Below are 22,356 nucleotides of genomic sequence, written 5' to 3'. Positions count from 1 at the left end.
CATATTAGTTTATGACTGTTATTATTGCAGTTTTTAAAATGACAGGAAAATACCCCTAAGATCTCTTTAACAGTGATTTCTTTAACAAAACCTGTGAGACTCTTTAAGATACTTGAGAAGCATTCACTGACTTGGAGCTATAAATAGCAACACCTTAAAAATTTATTCTAGCCAGATATCAGAATTGATGATATGTAAAGTGTTTGTTTACAAGAAGTCTTGTATGTGTAATGCATTAACACAAAATTGGATGTGTTTATGCCTCACCAAGACAATAAATACGGAAAAAATTCAAAAAGTTAGTGGTGAGAAAAAGAAGTAAAATATGTTAGTCACACCTTTGAACTAAAATATGTCAAATGACCAGTTGAGAATATTAGTGCTTAGGTTTCACCCTCCAGATGTTGAACAGCTCCTTAAAATTATTTAATGGCTGGGGATAAAAGAAAGATCAAACATACCAAAATGTATTAATAATCCCTAGTATATATATGAAAAGGTTATTAGTTATTATTAAAGTATCATTAGTTATATTGTGAGTTATATATAATAATAACCAACTAAAATACAGTTAGCATTACTTTAATCCTACATGATTATAACATAATTGGTAGTGCTTTTAAATGATCGTTCTATTAAAAATTCATCAGAAAAACTGTGAGAGATAAAGTTAAGGATAAAACTCCCACATGCCTTTTCTGATATAAACTATGAATATTTAGAGTGTTTATCTTAAGGAAAAAAGACCTGAGAAGGTTCCGTTTCTAGGGCTGGAGATGAAAGAATGGAGTATAATCTGAGGATTGTTGAAACAGGCTGCCCGGAAGGTGGATTTTCACCTTGGAGTTTTATTTTGCTTATTTTTGACTCCTCTGACTAAAGTTCAGCTTGTAGATGTCACCTTCTAGCTCCTGGAAAAAGGAGTCAAAGTAAGAGGCAAAAAGATGTTGATTAGATGAACTTAAAAACAACAAACTTAAAAAAAAAAACAACAGACCGACTTGAGTCGGCTGCCACCTGGTGGCAGATCAGCCACTGAAAATCATGATGATGCTGGAGGCAAATCATGCCTGGGATGAAACTACCAGAGCTCGGTAGCCTACTCTGGAAAAGGAAGAAAGAACTCCATGAGAGAGTAAATGAATAGAAAAGAATAGTGTCATCTTGTTATGAAGAACAAAGATTCCATGGGGTTCAGGATTATCATTTGAAAGTTACGCATGCCCTGTAGATTTAAGCTCATACTTAATGGTGATTGTGAAGTCCTTTACCTTAATTAGGAGTAATTAAACCATCCAAAAAATTGAGGATGGAGTTAACTGATGCATGTGGATATTGGGAGCTGTTACAAATTTAACAGAAGTAACTCCCAAGAGTGATTTCTTTTTGTCAAGTATCAACTTCAGCTTAGTTAAATGATTGCTGATTCAACATTCATCTTTTCTAGCTCAAATTCTTTCTGCATATCTTATCCAGCCAAACTTACCTCTATCACTCTATCACTTCCTTTTAAAAAAATAAAATTACAGTACAGTAGAGATTTCTTTTTTAATGGGGAAAATTATAAAAGCTGAAATGTGAGGGAATAATCTAAGATTATGAGTTGGATTGATTGAAGGCAAATGCATTAGTCATACTTTTTATACTCTATAAAGTACCATTTTCCATTTATTTATTTGTCAGTTCTGGGGATGGAACCCTGGGCCTTGTACACGCAAGGAAAGCACTCAGCTATACCCTCAGCAACTATATATATATATATATATATATATATATATGTATGCTCTACTACTTGATCCACAGCTCCATCTTGACTTTTGGGCAGTTAATTGAAGATAAGAGTTTCAGAACTTTCCTGTCTGGGCTGACTTCGAACTGTGATCCTCAAATCTCAGCCTCCTGAGTAGTTAGGATTATAGGGTGAACCACTTGAGTAACTCTTTTTATAAATTCATTCAACTAGATATAAGAACAATTATGATAAATATCCTAAGAAATTCTCAAGTATTCTCAGAGAAACTTCAAGATCTTTTCCATTGGATATGATGAAATAAATAAATTTTAAATTATGTGAGATAAAATAAAAATAAAATAATTATCATAAAATTCTGCGTACACAGTGTTATCCATAAAATTTCTGCTACAGAACATTGCTCCTGACTCAAGTGAACTATTTTTTTCTGAACTACTCCTGATTGTAGCTTTGGTAAAATTGTCACTTCATCAGAATAAGAAACTCTGCTTTCCACCCTTCCATAGAAGGGAAGGAGTCTGCTGAAATCTACATGTAGAACTCTACCAGTTATGGGCTTGGAGACACTTTTCAGGGATTTAGACCCTCAACTTAAGGATCTAAAAGGTCATTGTCATTCTTTAGGTTTTATACTTCCTAGTTAAAATCACTTAATCTAACTTGATCTGTCTTTAATCAACTTCAGATGTAGAATATACTTACCACAGGTAACTCAAATTCATTCTCTTGATCCATTCAATTCCATTTGTCTGAAGGCAATGAGAATAATAGTTTTTCCCATTTCCAGTGTTAATGGACAATATTTTTTCCTTTACTTCCCTGGGAGGATATTAAGTATTTTGTTAGAGATTGGAGAGACTATTAATTTCCTAGGAATATGTAAAATATTCTGTCAGAGGTAAAGAAAAACTCAAGTTATATATTTCTAGTTTTAAGTCACTTTATTCATTCAAAGAATATAAGATGTTCAGTTGCTCAACAATTTGGGCTGGCTAAAATGGTAGGCTCGAATTAAACAAATCTCTCATTTATACTAATTTATGCTGCATAGCTCTTTCTTAAATAGCAGAGACTAAAAAATAAACATTTTATTGTCTTACGCTTCTTCATGAGGCTTGGCTAGTTAAATGAACATAAATTATCCATCTCTTCATTACCCAAAGTACCTTAGAAATAAATAATGCAGGTGTTGTGTCTTTGAAATAATTTGTTCACTATAGAACGTACATCTAACACCCTCCCTCTGCATTTGATTGCAGACGAGGTGTGTTCCCTATACCAGTGTATAATTCATAAGTATTGCTTAACAGAGGCTTTGACGCAGTTGAGATCGAATGCGGTTTCACGAGCTCCCAATGAAAATGCTCTCCTCCAGGCAGGTGCCCCTGTGTCACAAACCCCATTCGTGTCTGTGCTTGCCCACTGTGCAAACCCCACCACCACTGGGCACCTTATTCACACCGTGGTTTGTCTAACGTCTGCTTCTGTCTGCTCGTTTCTATGAAAGCCTAGATGACTTGCTCAGGTGCGGCGTCAGCTTTGCTGCCAACATGGTGGTGGTGGACAAGGAGAGCACCATGAGCGCCGAGGAGGACTACATGGCGGACGCCAAGACCATCGTGAACGTGCAGACCCTTTTCAGGTGCGTGTGAGGGACCCCGCCCTAAGCACAGGCTCGGGACTGGCCTTCTGAGATCTCAGGGGAGAGCAAAGGGCTTCTTCTCAGAAGAAACACGGAGGCCGAGCTCTAAAGAGAAGGAAAATGGCACGTCCACCTCCTCAGATCACTTCATCCCCACACATGGGGTCCCGAGGCCATGATTAAACACCGGCCTGTCTCTGCACACGATGTCACGACCCAAGGTCATGATTAAACACGGGCCTGTCTCTGCACACAATGTCACCAGCCACGTAAGATGCTCCGAGCAGCTCATTTGTCCCGGTGAAGTGCAAACTCCTAACCATACCCTCACTGTTTGCTTGTCTTTCCTTCACTAAATGCACTCAGATAATGAAGCTCTGGGGTTATGGTTGAGGATATGCAGACATTCCTTGTTCTCAGCAAACTCAGAGGTGGCTAGAAATCAAAAGGTCTGTGATCCTGGAGATGATTCTCTGTAGAAGCATTTAGAACCTTATTTATCAGGAAGATCCCTATTTCAATTTTATAAATAGGCTTTCTACCAGCTTACTGGAAATAGGAGAGACATTGCTCCAGAAGGTCTTAGCCTTCTGTTATGTGAGACTGGCTTGCTTTTTATATTCAGAGATTAACAATTTAGCATTCAACCTTTAAAGATTATTCATGCTTTCCCCCGCCAAAAGCCCTGCCCTTAGTGAAATAGTGATTATGACTTTACAGGACACAGGCATGGAAAATATAGAGATAAATTATTTTCAGTTTGGGTATCCCATAGTTTATATATATTTTGAGAAATGCAGTGGAAACTGTATAGTCACCCCCATTTAACATCTTTATTTGCCTCCATCTTGTCTTTATGCTCCGACAGAGTCCACTTTCCTTTCCTATCTTTTCCTTGTGTGTGAATATTGCTTGTATAAAGGGTTATCATCATGATATTCTAACTGGTATTCTATCTTTTAGTCAGATTAATGACTGTTGGGCTTGCATACATATTTTCTCTCAGAAACCTTGCAATTCTTCACTCTTGTTTAGGTCCCTTTGAACATTTCTATTGCTCATGAATACATCTGGCCCATTGGCTTTGTGTGAGATGATGCTACTTTTTATTTTAGCATCCTAAAAGGCTGGAAAATTATTTGATCTCCTGTCATTTGGAGTGGATTACTTTGACATGCATTGAATTGATTACTTTGACCTGAATTCCATTTTGATAGGAACTATTAGGCTTTTACATTCCAAGTTTCAAAGCTAATAGGTCAGATTCATTTTCAGAAAACACTTTTGCCTAGAGCTATGTCTGATGGAGATGTAATTCAAGGATACACTGGTAGTAGAAATGTTCTGACTTGCAATGTCTTCATGAACCATATGCTCAAATAAGGTTCAGTTTCTTGTTCAGAATATGCAGCACTTGAATTCCTAACTTGGTGATTTGCTGAGACATATAACCGTATTTATTAGATCTCTTTTTTCCCTTCAGATCATCCAAAGACGCTTTATGGTTATTCAGTTCGAAAGGGCCCTGAACTGAAGGCTATCATTAATTTACTAGGAGTATGTATATGTTTGTTGGGAAGGGAAATGGTCACAGTAGGAGAGCAGTAACAGCATGTGGAGAATTATTTTCCAACTCTAATGAGCATGGCTCTGCCATTGAAGACTGGAGCATACAATGTGATATGCTTTCATTATATGGAGGAAGAAAAAGTCATTTCCCCTCTATTCTTCTGCATTTTCACTGGGACTCTTGTAACAAGTTAGTAAAGCAGATGAACAAAATCAAGAGGACAGATTAACAAAAGAGAAAGGAACAAGATTATTAGTCTGTGTGCCACTCAGGTAACCGTCTGGAGGCTTCTGGAAAGAACAGGCTTAGGTTTGGTCTTACTAGGATCTCAGTGGAGAGCAGTAGACTAGGAATATCCTGGAAAAATGAAAGGACTGCATTTCCAGTGGTGGCAGATTGGAGTAAGGGAAATCTGGAAAAAACTATTTGCAAGTAGAGGTTACTTAGTAGTAAACATTGTAAAATCCCTCTTTGGTCATTTCCAAGTAAACAAGGTTGATGGACATATTTGTCCTGTGTTTAGGCAAAGAAGTAGACGGCAGGGAAGTTTGTTTGTTTGCTTCGATATTTATTTCTTATTCTTAATTGCCCCCAAACTCAACATAACCCTTAAGCTAAAGTAGCAAATTTGGGTTGGCAAATTCTGCTGTTCTTCAGTTGGCCGTGATAGTTTTCTCTTTCTTTGAGAGGAGGTAAGCCATTCTTCCAGGTGATTTATCAATAGAGCCTCTTCTGCAGCATTCAAAGTCTAGACTATAGTCTCTGAAATGATAATGCTTGAGAAGAAGTCATCCTGAAAATCGTGCCAGGGTGGCTGGCCGGCCAGCCACAATGCGCTCTCATTAGAACAAACCCAGAGCTGTACTTGTTCAGTCAGTACCATGCTTTGTGAATGCTCTTCACATTGAGTTTTCCTTTATTGGCAGAGAACTACCTTGGATACGTTTCTCCAGAGGGTCTATATTCCTTGGAATGGAGTAGCCAGTTCCTTTTCTGGGAAGCCTCATGATGAATTCTAAGCAATCCTGCATCCTCTCCTCCGAGATCATTTCTGAATACCGAAAGCATTAAGATCACGTCTTTGTCCTGTCAAATACACTGACACCTTCCTCTCTCTAGTGTCTGAGGCCTTCCATTTACACATCTAAGAGGGAAGACTGAAGTTATTTTTGCCAGTACAAAGTTTGACCAGAGAGTGCAGTTTTTATTTCTATAGTGAAAACAAAGGAGATCCTGGCCTTGAAATTTAAATTTAAATGGCCAACGTTTTATCTAGCCTCATACTCAGTACCTTCGGAGAAATTCCATACTTCTATACACTTATGAACAAGTGTTACTACCTAAACTAAACTTAAATAAGCACCTCAAAGCATACTTAGATTTACAATACTCATCTCAACATGGCCATGATATTGTAGCTGGTCAAATTCCACTCCTTCCTTTGGCAATATTCAGGTATCAGTGGAATTTATCCCTTTTCTTGCTTTACTGAGGAATTTGATCCTTAGTCTTAACCCATACAGAAAAATTAAAAAGAAAATAAAAGTCAGTTTAAAATTTATAGCCTCACTGTTGGGAGAAGACGAGGTGAGAAAGTTTTGTTTAAGCAGCCAATAGGAAAAGTCTTGTCTGGTGAGCACACAGGAAAACGTTCAGTGCAGAGTAAGTACAAAGACGGATTGATTTCAATTTGCATGTAAAAGCCCAGGAGAGATTCCCTTTAGAAGTTCTTTGAAAAATGACTTTGTTCTGATATGCATTTTTCCTAAATGTCTGTTTTTGTTTTGTTTTCTGAAAATTAGCTAACTAGTCTTGTAAGGTAATGAGTAACGGCACTGGACATTTTCATACACTCCGTGGGTCTGTGCTATGAGTGAAATCGTGCAGTTTCTACCTTTCTCCGTCGCCGCTGTGACTGCCCCCTGCAGTCATTATTTATGAATGTCCAGTGCTTAGCCCACACATTTATTAGGCATCTTGTAAATGTTGAGACTATACGGGGCTCAATCAAGCCAGCCTTGCCCTGAGTCCTGTATGCTGAGAGTTTGCTGGAAAGACAATTCAAAACTGAACTGAAGAGATCGGCCATTGCTGGGTTGCGGGGGCGGGGGGGGGGGGAGGCCGGGCACGGTGGGCTGGGGAGTAGGTCATTATATAACCCAGGTGAAAAAGATACTCAGGCAAATCCTCCCAGAAGAACTGATCATCTTTGACTTGAAAGGTGAATAGAAGCTACATGAGCCAAGAGATAAGCAGAGCATCGCAGGGGGCCCTGTGCATACTACAGGCAGCTCTCAGGTGCTAAGACTGTAGACTACAGACCAAATGGAAGACTGGTGTGACTATAGGTAGATGACGGAGCATCCAGAAGCCCAAGTAGTTATGGTTTTGTCGAGTATGTTAATGCATGGACTTGTTCTTCAAGCTTCATAAGAAATTTTTGCAAGATAAGATGACATTAGGTGCTTTTGGAGAGAGTGGATGAGATCAGCCGAGCAAACAGTCTAAGATAATCTTGCAGCTGGGTGTTTGTGAGACACGCCTGTAATCCTGGCTACTCAGGAAGCTGAGAGTTGAGGACCACAGTTCAAAGCCAGCCAGAGCAGAAAAGTCTATGAGACTCCAATCTTAATCTCCAAAAAGCCAGAAGTGGAGCTGTGGCTCAAGCGGTAGAATGCCAGCCTAGAGTAAATGCAGTTCAGAGAAATCACTCAGGCCCTGAGTTCAAGACCCAGGACCCAGGACCCAGCAGATATACACACACTTGCAAGTAGTTTCAGGTCTCTTGCTAACCCATGAAGTATGCATAATAAATACATTAGTTTTCCATCACTTGGACAAAACGTCCCAGAGAAACAAAACAGGAAAAGTGCTATTTTGACTCATAGTTCCCAAGGTTTTAGTTGACGGCCAAGGGCCAGTCTGCCCTGGGCCTGTGAACAGCAGGACATCATGCCAGGGGAAACAGATCTGTTGTCATCATGCAGTCTGAAACCAAAGAGGAGGAGAGAGCCTGATTCCCCTTCAAGGGCATCTCCTCTGCCACCGAACTTCCCCCAAGCAGACAGTGAGACATTTCCTACTTCCCAGGGCGTAGGACCATCAGCTAGTGCCTTCTGTGCATGAGCACTGAGGGCCATTCCTGACTCATGTCATATTCACCAGCTTTTTGTCTTTCTATTGATCAAGGTAACTGAACATATCAGAAATATCTCTCAAATAAATAGCAGCCACAGAAAACGATTTCATATATATATATATATATATATACACACACACACACACATATATATTTGCATCCTCACAGTTATACTTAACCAGAAGTTAAAGTAGTTGAAGAAAAGTTTTAAATAGAACAAATTGTATTATTGTATTATGATTATATTATGATCTTAGTACGTGGGGAGGGCAGGGTTTGCTCTATCATTTTATTCATTTTTTATTCTATATTCAAAGTGTATTTAGCAACTTTCAAGTCCCAGAAATAGATATCATGTATTATAACTTAGAAGATGCATAATTAAGTGTATTAGGTCAACAAATATAAAATTTTGCAATTGAACATAAGTAATGCCTTATAGAAAAAAGACACTATTTTATTTCTAAGTATTATTGCAATCTAAAATTTCACTAGATGGCAGACTTTGCTAATATACTGAATTTCCTATTTTGAAACAATACCAGTGATTTAGGTTCATCAATGTACAATAGACATGTCAGATAGCCATACAAATTTTGCTATACGATCTAATTTTAACTCTAGAAATTTCTCCAATACAATAAAACTTAGTCACTCAATTTTCTTTTATTCTTTCTCACTAATACTTCATATATATGAACTTTATATATACACACACACATGTACATATCATGCATTTCTATTCAATATAATTTGTTAGAGATAATGAATGTAAGCAAAAGAATCCATAGAGACACAAAAGTTTATAGCTGTGTGCATCTAAGCTTCTTTCCTGGCTAAGGTTTTCCTCACAGGATGTCTGCTCAGTTATACCTGAATGCCACTTACACTGGAAGCATTCTATCAGCCACACCATCTATTGGCACTAGAACAGAGATTGTCTTACAATTTGTGAATATTACTGTTTCCTATATAAGTTCATAGACTGTTAAGGCATAGAATCATACCCTTTATGTGTAGCTATCTCCTGAAGACTCAGACTTCCTAATAGTAAGCACATTAGCTTTAGATATTACTTGTATAATAATAAATTTACCTTTAAATAAGATATTAAATATTACCCTCCAAAACACAAATTTCAATGGCACAGTCAATGACCTATGGCAAAGTCAAATGAAGAGACAGAGCTGATGTTATAGAAATGGATTTGATTTGATTTTTGATTTGTAATATACACCCCCTGTAACATGTTGCTAGATATTCTTAATAACTTGTTATTGTATTTGGGTCATGTGAGTTTTTTTTCCAGTGGTCAATACATGAGGTGAAATGTCAGTGGAATTATTTCATCTTAGAAATTCATGGTAGCAAGCTTTGATCTTTAAAAAAAATGCATTCATTAGGCCAGGCATGATGGCTTGTGCCTCTAATTTCAGCTACCCAGGAGTCAGTAAAATGGTGGTTAAGCAGGGTGCTGGTGCTTTACACCTGTAATCCTAGCTAATCAGAAGACTGAGATCTGAGGATCGTGGTTCCAAGCTAGCCTGGGCAAGGAAAGTCCGTGGGACTTATCTCCAGTTAACCACCAGAGCTGTGGCTCAAATGGTAGAGTGTTAACCTTGAGCTGCTCAGGGACAGCACTGAGGCCCAGAGTGCAAGCCCCATGACCAACAAAAAGAAAGAAAGAAAGAAGAAAAGATGGTTAAAATATTTTTTGGATATAATGTTTTATTTTCCTTGTATTATACATAATGAGGCACTTCTTATTGTTGTAATTGGATATTACTTTTAGGCCTTCACCTAGAATTCACTAACCCAAATACACTGTAATAGAAAGTGCCATGTTGGATTGTTTGTAGAACCCATTTTTTTTTCTCCTGAAAATAGGTTGTTTTCTAGCCTCAGTATCATCACCGAGCTTACTCACCCGGCCAACATGAGGTTCATGCAGTTCAGAGCCAAAGACTGTTACTCTCTTGCTCTTTCAAAACTGGAAAAGGTAAGACCCTCATTATGGAAGTTGGAATGAACTATTTTTGTTCAATGGGCAATTAAAAATATCGATATATGCAAAGAAATGCCAAGACATAGCAAAAACAAGCATGCTATTTCAAATTCCTCTCTATAGAATAAAATCCTAGCTTACTGTTATTATTTTTTCTATTATTTTTAGGTAGTTGTACAAAGGAGTTTCCACTTAACAAAGTAGTTTATAAATACAATATATCTTGATCATCAACATCTCATCCAGCCTTCACCTACTCTGCTTCATTTTCTGTGATATACATTCAATTCTTGTCTACATTTCTCCCCTCTTCTCTTTTTCTTTTGTCTATTTCTTTTCCCTTGACCCCACCCCACCCCTTTTCAGCACCCACTTCCTACTGTTCTATTTTCTGAACTTTGATTTTGACTTTCTAAGAAATGACAGTATTTGAGATCTGCCTTGAGTCTACCCTATTTGAAAACAATGAATCAATACATTTGATTCCATTTGCCTTGCAAGTAAAAATGGGAGAAATATTTTGTTCTATTACCACTAATTACAATTTTACAACATAATTTCTGGAAGTACAGCAGAAGCTTGTATGCTCACATATAACATCAGCTGTGTTGATAAATACAAGTGATTCCACTCCTTCCTGAGGTCTATATTTATATAGTTTTGTGGTTTCCAAAAAGTCTCGAGGATCTTAAAAGACAGACAGGGCTTTGTTGAAAACTAACTTCCAAAATGATACTGACATGGGTTGAGAGAAAGTCAGGAAAGAAATTGACTGGAAATTTGATTTAACAACAATAAATCATGTATTAATCTAGAATTAGGATTTTTGTCATGAAGAATATTTTTTGGGCTAACATATTCAGTTTGTTGTTGTTGAATCGTGAAAGATCCAGGCTGGTTTTGAACTCATGAGTTTTCTACATCAGCTTTCCAAGTTCTCGCATTGCATGCATGCTGTAGCATACCTTTCTATACTCTTAAAAGTTGAATTATGCACCCAATTCACCACAAAGACAAAAAACAAATAAACAGAATAGACATGTTGTGGAGCCAGAGGGAAATACCTAACACATGCACCAGTTAGAGTCCTCATAAAGGAGCTAGCCTGCCAGCACTTGCCATTCAGGTTTGTAGCCATTAGAAACACTCACATTTTCTTCTGACCTTTATTTCATCATTGTCTAGTTTTTGCTGATCTAGTTTTTCCACGATCCTCTTCCTGTCCCCTCCAGTGCTATCATTGTTCTTTCCCTGTTTTCCATATTTGAAACCCAGAAATCCACTGTACTTCTCCCATTCCCCAGCCATGTGGGCACAACAAAGAATGAGCAACATAGTGTGACAGCTACATAGAGCAGGAGAAGGTGAATGGAAATAAAGACATGTAGAAGAGAAAGACAAATGAGTGGAAGCTCTCATTTCCCTTTACAGGTCTATTTTATTTCTCTTATGTTCATGGTGGTTAAAAATATTTTCTATGGATGCTATGTATGAACAGCATTTGCTTCAAGACCTCTTCCTTTAAAATCGCTTTGAACTTTATCCATCCCCAGCAATGATTGTAATTACTCTTCACAATCATGATAATGACACCCTGATGTAAGAAGCAAAGTGATGAAAATGTAGGATAACTGGAGTGGTGTATTTTGTCTTTGCCCCTGGATCCTGGTTCTGAGCTTTAAATTCATTAGCCTTGTAGATTTAAAGACATATTTTAGCTACCATGAATGAGGGAAACCATGTAACCTATGTTTTTCTTGGTCTGGCTAACTTCAATTAATATAATGTTTCCCAAGTCTTTTTATTTTCTTATGAATAGTACAATATCATTCTTTTTGATGGATGAATGAAATTCCATTGTGTATAACCATTTGTCCATGGAGGGGCATCTGGGCCGATTCTATATCATGGCAATGGTAAATAATGCTTCAGTGAACATGGTTGTGCTGGTATCTTTAGTGTGGCCTAAGTTTAGGCTCTAGGAAACTATTGAGTCCAGTTATTTGTCTTATGGCTTAAGTAATCATACTTATAAAATCGAACCTTCAAAAAGTGCTTAAAAGTGAGGCTTTTTAGGGGTTTTCTGGTCAGTAAATGTGCTGGCAGACCCTGCCTCAACTTTCCCGATAGTTCTCATCATTTCTGTCTCATAGGACCGCCTACAATCAGATTGCAGTCACTTAGTACAGAACCTTCATGAGTCCTGACCACTGTTTCAGAGCTTTATCTCGCATGAGGGGCTCACAGGAGCTCCCATTTATAGCCATTGTCCTGGAAACAGCTGATGGCAGAGCCGGATCAGCGCTGTGAGCCACAGCTCTTAACTTGTGCTGTCTGCACCAGATCCAGGCCAGTAGTGTCAGACACAAATTCCATCGTGAGATTTAATCATGGCATTGTTCTCATCAACATGTCAATCCTCAGGCAGTTCCAGGTGGCTCACACCTGCAATCCTAGCTACTCAGGAGGCTGAGATCTGAGGATTGGGGTTCAAAGACAGCCCAGGCAGGGAAGTCTGTGAGACTCTTATCTCCAATGAACCACTCAGGAAAAGCCAGAAATGGGATTGTGGCTCAAGTGGTCGAGCACCAGCCTTGAGCAAAAAGCAGCTCAGGGGTAGTGCCAGGCCCTGTCAATGCTCTCACTTCAGGTAGGCTGAAATCACAATGAAAACTATTGTGAGTATAAGTTACCTGCTATTTATTTTTAGCATGTTTATTATGAAAAAAAGATAAAAGGTTGATACAGTGTATGTGAAATTCAACTGAATGTGTATTTGTACACTCTGGTTGAGCCAAATGCCTGACTAATTAGTAGGAATTGCAAAATTGAATAAAGCACATAGAATTTATAATTTGATGGGTGACACAAATACAAATGAAAGCACATTATCTTACTTAGATAACAGCATATCAGTGAAGCTCAATAAAGTTATGGAAACTACACCCATGCATTATATGAAAGTATATGAGTGTATGTATATGTATATGTATATGTACAGGACATGTATATGTGTGTGTATGTGCAGATATATGTTTAAAAGTTAAGCATTTTGATGGATTAAATATAAAGCCTTAAGGAAAAATTACAATTTAAAGATAGGACCCACAATGAAACTATTTAGCTGAGAGTTTTATCTAGAGGTTGATATAGAAGACTCTTGGAAAAAGTAGAATCAGAGAAATGAGTAAGAAATCAAGTTGTCTGGAAGCTGAGATAGATTTATATAAGAAGAACGATACTTGTACAGTTAGAATAGGTTTTTTTTTCCCAAACACTGAAATGAAAGTTCCACAGCATGAAGCAGAGGAAAGCCAGTAGAGTTAGGAGAATACATTATGATTATGTCCAGAAAGAAAAATTATACTGTGCCGATTAAACGTTTTATTTGTTTCCCTCCCACACTGTTCTGTTGCATCCAATCATTTCATCATCTCATTCCATATGGTGCTGGGTGGACATAGATTGCCAGGAACAAAATATCTGCCAGAAGCAATTTTTCCCTCTCAGGAAGATACATATTTATGATAGAAAACTAAATAGAAAAGATTGGTAAGACCTAATAAATTAAAATGTCTGAAATCTGGTCCTTTAAATATCTCTGAATTCTTTTAGCTATTTTAGAAATGATTATTGAGAAGCCACAGAGTCATTACTGAAACTTCCTTTGAATGCAGAATTCTGTTATGATGAAATATTATATACATTGGGTCTGGGATCAAAGCTAGGGCTTTGTGTATGCTGAGCTGGTAATGTGTTCAAGAGTAGTATTTCCAGCCCAGAAATAAGATTTATTTATTTATTTGTTAGTGCTGGTCCTGGGCTCAGACTCAGAACTTTTGTGCTCAAGCCAGCACTCTAGCACTTGAGCCATTGCTCCAATTCTGACATTTTGGTGGTTTATTGGAGATAAGAGTATCATGGACTTTCCTACCCTGTCTTTCAGCTGGGATCTTCAGATCTCAGCCTCCTGAGTAGCTAGAATTACAGGTGTAAGCCACCAGTACCCAGTAGGAAAAATGTTTTGAAAAAGAAATTATAGTAGCCAGTATCTACCTACTTGGGATACTGAAATCTGACAATCACTATTCAAAGCTAAGTTGGGCAGAAAAGTCATGACACTCTTCTCTCCTTTAACACCAAAAACCTGGAAGCAGGGATGGCTCAATTGGTAGAATGTCAGTCTTGAGGTAAAAAGCCAACACTTGACCCAAGTCCAGAACTCAACATCCAACCCTTTATATATTGTTTATACTTTTTTTTTCCAGTAATGGGGATAGAACACTGGGCCTGGGTACTTTGCCTCAGCAATTCATCTCAAGGCTAGCATTCTGTCACTTGAGCCACAGTGCCACTTCCGGCTTTTTCTGCTTATGCGGTTCTGAGAAATTGAACCCAGGGCCTTATGTATGCAAGGCAAGCACTCTACCACAGAGCCACCTTCCCATCCATGTTTATACTTTTAATATGTGGATATTTCCATTTACATTGAAAGTCAGATCCAAATCTTAACCTTTTCTTTTAGGGGACAGTAAATATGTTATATAATATTATTGAATGTAATATATGTGTACATCAGTGGATAATAAAGAATAGTCTAGATTTTAGTTAATTTTTAAACTAGAGGACAAACACTGGTTTTAACAAACAAAAACCACAAAAAATTAAACATAGAACTACCTTATGAACCAGCAGTTCCCCGCCTGGGCATTTACCCAAATGATTACAAACCAAGATACAGTAAAGCCACAAGCACAACCATGTTCATTGCAGCACTATTTCCATAGCCAAGGTATGGAATCAGCTCAGATGTCCCTCCGTGGGCGAGTGGATGAAGAAAATGTGGTATATAAATACAATGGAGTTTTACTCATCCCTGGGAAAGAATGATACTGTACCATTTGTAAAGAAATGGAAAGAACTGGAAAAATTATGTTAAGTGAAGTAAATCGGATCCAAAGAGACAAAGGATCCATATTTTCCCTAATATGTGGAAACCAGCTTTCACTGATAAACTCATAAATACATTGTGTGAGAGTGTGTAGAAATGCATTAACTGAAATCTAGTAGACTCAAGGGAGAACTCAAATAGTATAATACATAGAAGGGCAAAGACAAACTTTAACGTAATACACACCAGGAAACAGGCACTTGACAGGAGTAGGTACTTGAAGAGGAGAAGGTGATAAGAATTCAGGCAAGAATTCAAAGCATATCCTATAAAATTAAGAAGCATGAGGGAAGGGGAGAAGAGGGATGGGTGAGAATGTTGAAAGAGGAGACAAAGATCAAGGTACACTGTATTCATAAACTGCTTTTTTTAAATGGCAACTCCTTTGTACAACTACTTAAAGATAATAAAAATATTAAAGAAATGTATTTGTCAGAATAATCTGAGATAATCTGAGGGAAAGACACACTGTGAACCAAAGACCCTGTAGGGGTTTCAGCATTTCAGACACAAAGTTAAATCTTTCCATGAAGAAACCATCTGCCCTTTAAGAATGTCCTCTAAGAAGATCAGGAGAGTCCGATCATAGCACAAACAGAACTGGACTTGGACACACGAGCAAGAAATGACATTATCAAAATTTCAGTGAGATCAACTGGCGATATAATGGAGAATGACTTGACAGAGTTCAGGGTGGGAAGTTGATTGTAAATCTGAGCCTCAGTCAGTGGTCATGCAGTAGAATGTTGAAAATGGAGCTGCTGTGAGTTAATTGGATGGATGAGTGATGGAAACGAGGTATTTACTGGGTAGTAAGGGGGTCAGAGGTGCTTGTATTGCCTTGTTCCTTATTTTTAACCCTGATTGACTACTTACAGTTTATCCTAGTAAAACATGAGGTGAAGCTTACAATGATGATGGTCATTATTGAGTTAGAGGAAGAGATGAAGCCTAATGTTGGCCAGACAGTAGAAGACTCTACGGGAAAATCTGAATGTCAGGATACATTCTGTTGCATTAGTTTTTTTAAATGATTGCTTTACTTTTGTTGGGTTTCTTTTATTTCACTGCTATATCAATTATAGATTTCTAATGTATGAAAGGGCCTATCGTCCAATGACTTGGTGCTTCAGTTGACATTTCAGACTTAATTCTTACGTGAAGGAAAGTAGTATACTCACAAAAGTTTTCACCCTCAAATCTCTGGACAGAAAGAGCGGGAAAGAGGGTCGAACTTGGCCTTTATGTTTCGCCTGCCTTTTGCTGCCGGAAGAGTATTTAGCATCAGTATGTTGGATACCCTTCTTTACCAGGTATGTGATCCTTTTTTGTTTTTTCTTTTCCTCTCCAAAATGTCTATTTTATATCTCATGCAAATAAGTATTAAATAATAGTGACATTTTAAACCCCTGACTTAAACCTGGGCTGAAGTAATTCGATTTTGACACATTTTTATATTACTCTAAGTATGTTGTTGAGACTTTGAAAGAATTAAAACAACACAACCAATGGAAAAGAAAAGCCCAGAGCACTTATAGAATACATTTCCAGCCCCTGTTTGAAAACAAACAACTCTTTGCTAGTAAACTGTCAAACTAGGGATTCCTTAAACATCTGATCATTATTGCTTACTTTAGAAAAATCAGAACAAGATTTTATAATGGCAGACCGTTTAGTTTGCTCCTGATGCCTAGTTAGATTGTCACTTTATCATAGCTAAGGGATTTATAAAAATGTTTTGTACATACATATGATCTTTTATTGTTTCTTCCAACCATTGAACCACAGCCATCTTTCTTTTTTTTGATTAAAGTCATCACACAATCTCCAAATATTTCTAGTAAAAAGGAAAAAAATCTTTGTAGGGCTTTAAATTATTTTATAGCTTGAATCTCAAATTAAGCACATACGCAGTTCATTGCCCATATTCTATTTTATTATCTGTTTATATGCACTCTTCTGTAATTGCTTGATTGAAAAACCCACTCCACAGACAGCCAAGCTCGTCTGCTGGCTTCAGGCTTTATGCCCAAGTGCTTCCCTAGCAAAGCCAGGGGCCATCTGTCTAGGCAGATGAATGCCAGAGCATACTCTTCAAGGGAGAGCAAGCACTCCGCTGTGTCTGTGTCCAGACGTTTTATCTCTGGACTCCAGGAGGTGGGGCAGCCACCTCGCACACCACCACCACCACACACACTTAGACGGCGACATGGGAGGGCTTGATGGAAGGGAAGTTTGAAACTGAAGATTTCATAGCAATATCAAACAAATGATTGGATCTTATTTGAAACCATTGGCTCTCCTACTCTTTAGCTCAATAGCTTAGCACATTTAGAAAGGTTCAGAGCTGGGTACCAGTGGCTCCAGCTTGTAATCCTAAATACTCAGGAGGCTGAGGGCTGAAGATGAGTGTTCAAAACCAGCCTGAGCAGGAAAGTCTGTGAGACATCTCCAATAAACCACCCAAAACCTGGAAGTAGAGGTATTCAAGTGGTAGAGTGCTAGCCTTGAGAGCAAAAGCTCAGGAACAGTGGCCAGACCCTGAATTCAAGCTGCAGGGCAACTACTGAAAACAAAAGAAGGGGAGAAAGAAAGAAAGAAAGAAAGGAAGAAAGAAAGAAAGAAAGGAAGGAAGGAAGGAAGGGAAAGAAAAAGAGAAAGAAAGGAAAGAAAGAAAGAATGAGAGAAAGAAAGAAAGAAAGAGAGAAAGAAAGGGAGGGAGGGAGGGAGAGAGGGAGGGAGGGAAGGAAGGAAGGAAGGAAGAGAGGGAAGGATGGAGGGAAGGGAGAAAGGAAGGAAGAAAAGGTTCATGTAGAAGTTATTAGAGATGGAATTTTGTAGAACTGGAAAGCAATTTTCCTGGCTCTCATTTTTGCATGTTATTTTATGTTCTGAAGCTGTGCAGAATGACTGAACTAGAACTAAGGTTTTAACGTTTTTATCATAACAGAGTGAACATTACATCTTTCATTTCAATCTAGTACATACTGTGAGTGTATATGTATGTGTGCCTTGATGTATATAAATGAGAGAAAAAAAATCTCACATGGCAATTATAATTTTCTACATTTTTTTATTTCTTATGAAATCTTTTGAACTCACTGTCCAACCAGAAGGCTTTAGAATGAGTAAACCTAGAGAAAAGACTTCTCTTCAACCTGGGTGTTAGCAGGCTATTCATGGCTCTTGAACTCTTGGAAAAGCTTTATTTTGTTTTGTATTTTTGGACACTTAATTGCATTGCACAAAATATGCAGGTGACATCCTTCTAAGCTCCATTCCTACCCCTGGGGTTGATCTTGTTGCTATTGTTTGCTTTGTTTCCTTGGAGACTTCCTGTCTGTATGTACTGCAGGCTGGCCTACCCCAGTCTTTCAATGGCTGTGATGACAGGGAGACACCACCATATCCAGCTCATGAGGCTATTTTTTTACTCATGCTCTTTGTAGTATCTTCCTAATAGTGTAATCCTTTTGTCCATAAGTATTCTAGATTTTGAATATTCCAGTAGAGGTGGGGATGGGGAGAAAGAGGAACCCTACTGCACTGCTGGTGGGAATGTAAACTAGTACAACCACTCTGGAAAGCAGTCTGGAGGTTCCTCAGAAAACTAAACATAGACCCTCCCTATGACCCAGCCGTACCACTCCTAGGCTTCTACCCTGAGTATCATAAATCAGGATATGATCAGGACACCTGCACACCCATGTTCCTTGCTGTACTATTCACAGTAGTCAAGATACAGAAATCACCCAGATACCCCAAAATAGATGAGTGGATCCAAAAATGTGGTATCTATACAGAATGGAATTTTATACAGCCATTAGAAAGAATAAAATGATGCCATTTGCAGCAAAATGGATGGAACTAGAACAAATCATGGTAAAGAGCCAAGAGCAGAGAGAAATGGCACATGCTTTCCCTGATAGGCAGAAATTAGATCTAAAATGTAATGGGACATGACAATATGCACAAAGTTCTAGATACTCACATACAGTGAGACCAGAAGAGGATGATCCAAATCACAAAGACATAATGCCCAGACACCTCTTCATATGTATATAACATAAGATACTTATTTTATACACACCGAAACACACTGATACACACTGAAACAAACTCCAAAGATATGGAAACAAAGTTTTTTCTTTAAAAATAACAAAAAAAAACAATATTCTAAGAGGAGAGACACTGTTATTTCAGACAAATTAGGAAGATTCTGTTTTTCTTTTGCTTATATATAAGCTTACTTAGGGGAAAGAATATGTGTAATAAATGAAAAACGAAATACAAAAATTTGTTTTACTAGAAGACTGCTTAACCCTGAAAAAAAGCAAAACACCATCTGAAATATGTCATTGCAAAATTTAAGACTTTTGTCAATTCACCATTTTATTTCCAATTAGAGATTTTGAATTATGTCTGCATCTGAAACATTTGTATCCTGCCTAGTAGCACACACAAAGGTCAGTCATGTTGAGAGATTTCTAAATCATAATTGCATCCTGTATTTCCTTATGATTGATTTAACTGTACACATTTAGTTGGGATGGTCACCAGGCAGATTTTTCTTTTAATCTGTACATGGGGACTTGGTAATGGGGGACAGCCTCTCAGAAGTCACTGCTGCACGGGGCAGGCATGTAATATTTCATGTATCTTCTCTTCTGTTTCAGTCCTTTGTGAAGGATTACATGATTTCGATCACCAGACTTCTACTAGGACTGGACACTATTCCTGGATCAGGATTCCTTTGCTCTGTAAGTTCATCTCAGCATTTGCTTTTTTTCTAATGAGTGTCCGAAGATTTACGCCTGACACTCTTCCATTGCAAGAGAGATTACAGAGACAACATTTTTTATTCGTAGCCATCCTAGCCAACAGCCATCCAGTACAAAATTCATAAGAAATATATTTTTAGCTGGTGATTTGAGACTCAAAAGTTCCTATGGGGGACAAATGCTTCTGGCAGTAAAACCGTGATCATGGAGTTAACTTCTCTTGTTTCATTTCTTTTGAGGTTCTTTGTTTCTCTGAGATGGGTGTGTCACTGTTGCTCAGGTTTACTTTGAATCCTGGGCTGAAGGTTAGGGAGATTCTCCAAGTGCCCAGGTCACTGTGCCAAATCAGTGCCACCGCTTTAGAGAAGACAATATTGTGTCAAAACACATGGAATACAAAGGTGCTAACAGTCTGGATTCATAAGTAGCAGCCCCCTCAATCATGGTGATCGGTACCGGCCACCATACCTAGCTTACTCCTCCTGTCTTCCAACATGAACATTAGTGGAACATCAAGATCCCTGTTTTCTTTCTTGTATTGAAGTCTGTGCACTTTTTATTTGTCACACCAGAGAACTTTGCCAGCAGCAGCCCCAGGTTATTGCAACTTGACCTTCATGCCTGCCAGCTGCCGTTCTCCTGGGGTAGACTCATAAGGGTGAGGGGAAATGTGGTACTGCCCCAAAGAGAGGAACTGCCATCTCTCCCATGTGGTCAAACTTCCAGGAGATGTCGACGTAGACTAAAATAGCAGACAGATTTAATGCACAGACAAACATTGATGAAGGATTATTCTGACATTTCAACCTGTTAAATGTACCCTGAAGGAGTGAAAACCCATCAGCAGGCCGCTACTTCATAACCACTGGCTGTATGGTGAATGATTCGTGTGTGTTTCAGATGAAAATCACGGAGGAGGATCTGTGGATCAGGACCTATGCCCGGCTCTACCAGAAGCTGTGCTCCTCCACCGGCGATGTCCCCATCGGCATCTACAGGACCGAGTCTCAGAAACTTACTGCATCTGAGGTTTGGAATTATCCGAGCGTTCTTGGTCTGGTATTTCCTCTGGTGAATATAGTTATTCATAAACTAGGAAGCTAATTCCTGAAAGATGCCACAGAAGAGGACAAAGAACATAATCTACACTGGTATCGTGAGTTCTCAGCAGATAAAAATCTTCCCAGCTCCTCTAGGAGAATGTCTTGGAATTTCACAAAACCTTGTTGGCTGAGTGACCATGCTAGTGTTTATAGCTATTAGCATCTGAATGACTCTTGTATGACCAGCACTGGCCATTTCTAGAATATTGCCAAGATCCAATTAAATCTAATTAACTTTGAAGTCTGACCCCTGAGAAAAGTTCTCAAAGTAACCTCCATTCTAGTAATTATTCTAATAAATATTCTCCAAGGACATAGATTGGCATTTGGAAGGAAGGAAAGCAAAGGAAAACTAAGTCAGTGCTGAAAGTCATGCTGTTCAGCCTTTGCATTGAAGACCACCCCTCTAAACCTGAGAGAAAGGTTATAGGATTATGTCTGTAATCCTGGCTACTCAGGTGGCTGAGATCTGATGATTATAGTTCAAGCAGGAAAAAGTCCATGAGACTCATCAGAAAACCAGAAGTGGCTCAAAGTGGTAGGGTGCTAGCCTTGAGAGACAAAGCTCAGACAGCTCCCGGGCTCTGAGTTCAAGCCCCACAACCAATAATAACAATAGTAACAACAACAACAAAACCCTGCATGAGTAGTGTAGTAGGACTTTCTAGGGGAGAATTTCATATTTTTAATAGCAAAGTGGAGCTTATGAGTATGATAGAGCTTATTGGTGATAATGAAATCTCTGAAAACAGATTTGTATTTTGATTTGGTCCCATCCTATGGTTTAAAGTAATTCTTATTTCCTTCAAACAAACCACCACCTTTTAAATTGAGTCATTTTAGGAAATAAAGATTTTAGGTAAATGTGCTATTTTACCTATATCTATAACAACATTTACCTTAAATAGTTTAGTTTGGAAATCCTTATTTTTCCTTTTATTATTTTTTCCAGGCACCCCAAAGTGATTATAAATAACAAAAACACTTAAGCTAGTTCTTCCATTTTTTGTTCTAAGTCAAAATAACCTCAATTGTCAAGCTCATCTCAATTGTATATAATTTCAGTAACCTATGTTTCAAACTATGATAAAAAATCAAATCCATGTGTCAAAAGAAGAGCCTTATAGAGAGCATAAGGTTTATAGGGTAGGCTTTGGTTTACTTCTTGAAATCTATAGCTAAAAATTAACATTGGTGGTACTTTGACCAGCAAAAATTGTTCTTTTAGTGGTTTTGTAGTATATTCTGGGATGTTAAAAGGAGCTTTTTTTAAAAAAAAATCATCTATCGTATGCATCCAAATTTTTCTTCAAATTGTGTTTTCTTTCTTTCTTTCTTTCTTTCTTTCTTTCTTTCTTTCTTTCTTTCTTTCTTTCTTTCTTTCTTTCTTTCTTTCTTTCTTTCTTTCTTTC

At 38.1% G+C, this 22,356-nt stretch overlaps 1 protein-coding gene across 4 annotated transcripts in view; it reads left to right on the top strand.

Moving 5' to 3' along the window:
* Kcnt2 (potassium channel, sodium activated subfamily T, member 2) overlaps nucleotides 1-22,356 on the top strand; it is a 262,318-nt gene that overhangs the window by 221,013 nt on the left and 18,949 nt on the right. For all 4 annotated transcript variants that reach the window (XM_013017373.1, XM_013017372.1, XM_013017371.1 and 1 more), the window contains 5 exons: nucleotides 3,261-3,395; nucleotides 9,992-10,103; nucleotides 16,272-16,373; nucleotides 19,737-19,820; nucleotides 20,742-20,870. In XM_013017373.1, the coding sequence (XP_012872827.1) occupies nucleotides 3,261-3,395; nucleotides 9,992-10,103; nucleotides 16,272-16,373; nucleotides 19,737-19,820; nucleotides 20,742-20,870 (562 nt within the window). The remainder of the gene's footprint in view (nucleotides 1-3,260; nucleotides 3,396-9,991; nucleotides 10,104-16,271; nucleotides 16,374-19,736; nucleotides 19,821-20,741; nucleotides 20,871-22,356) is intronic.

This window comes from Dipodomys ordii, unplaced genomic scaffold (genome assembly GCF_000151885.1).
Source record: "Dipodomys ordii isolate 6190 unplaced genomic scaffold, Dord_2.0 Scaffold35, whole genome shotgun sequence".
NCBI classification, from domain to species: domain Eukaryota; kingdom Metazoa; phylum Chordata; class Mammalia; order Rodentia; family Heteromyidae; genus Dipodomys; species Dipodomys ordii.
The sequence above is the reverse complement of the archived record's forward strand: the minus strand, read 5'-3'. Positions and strand labels throughout refer to the sequence as shown.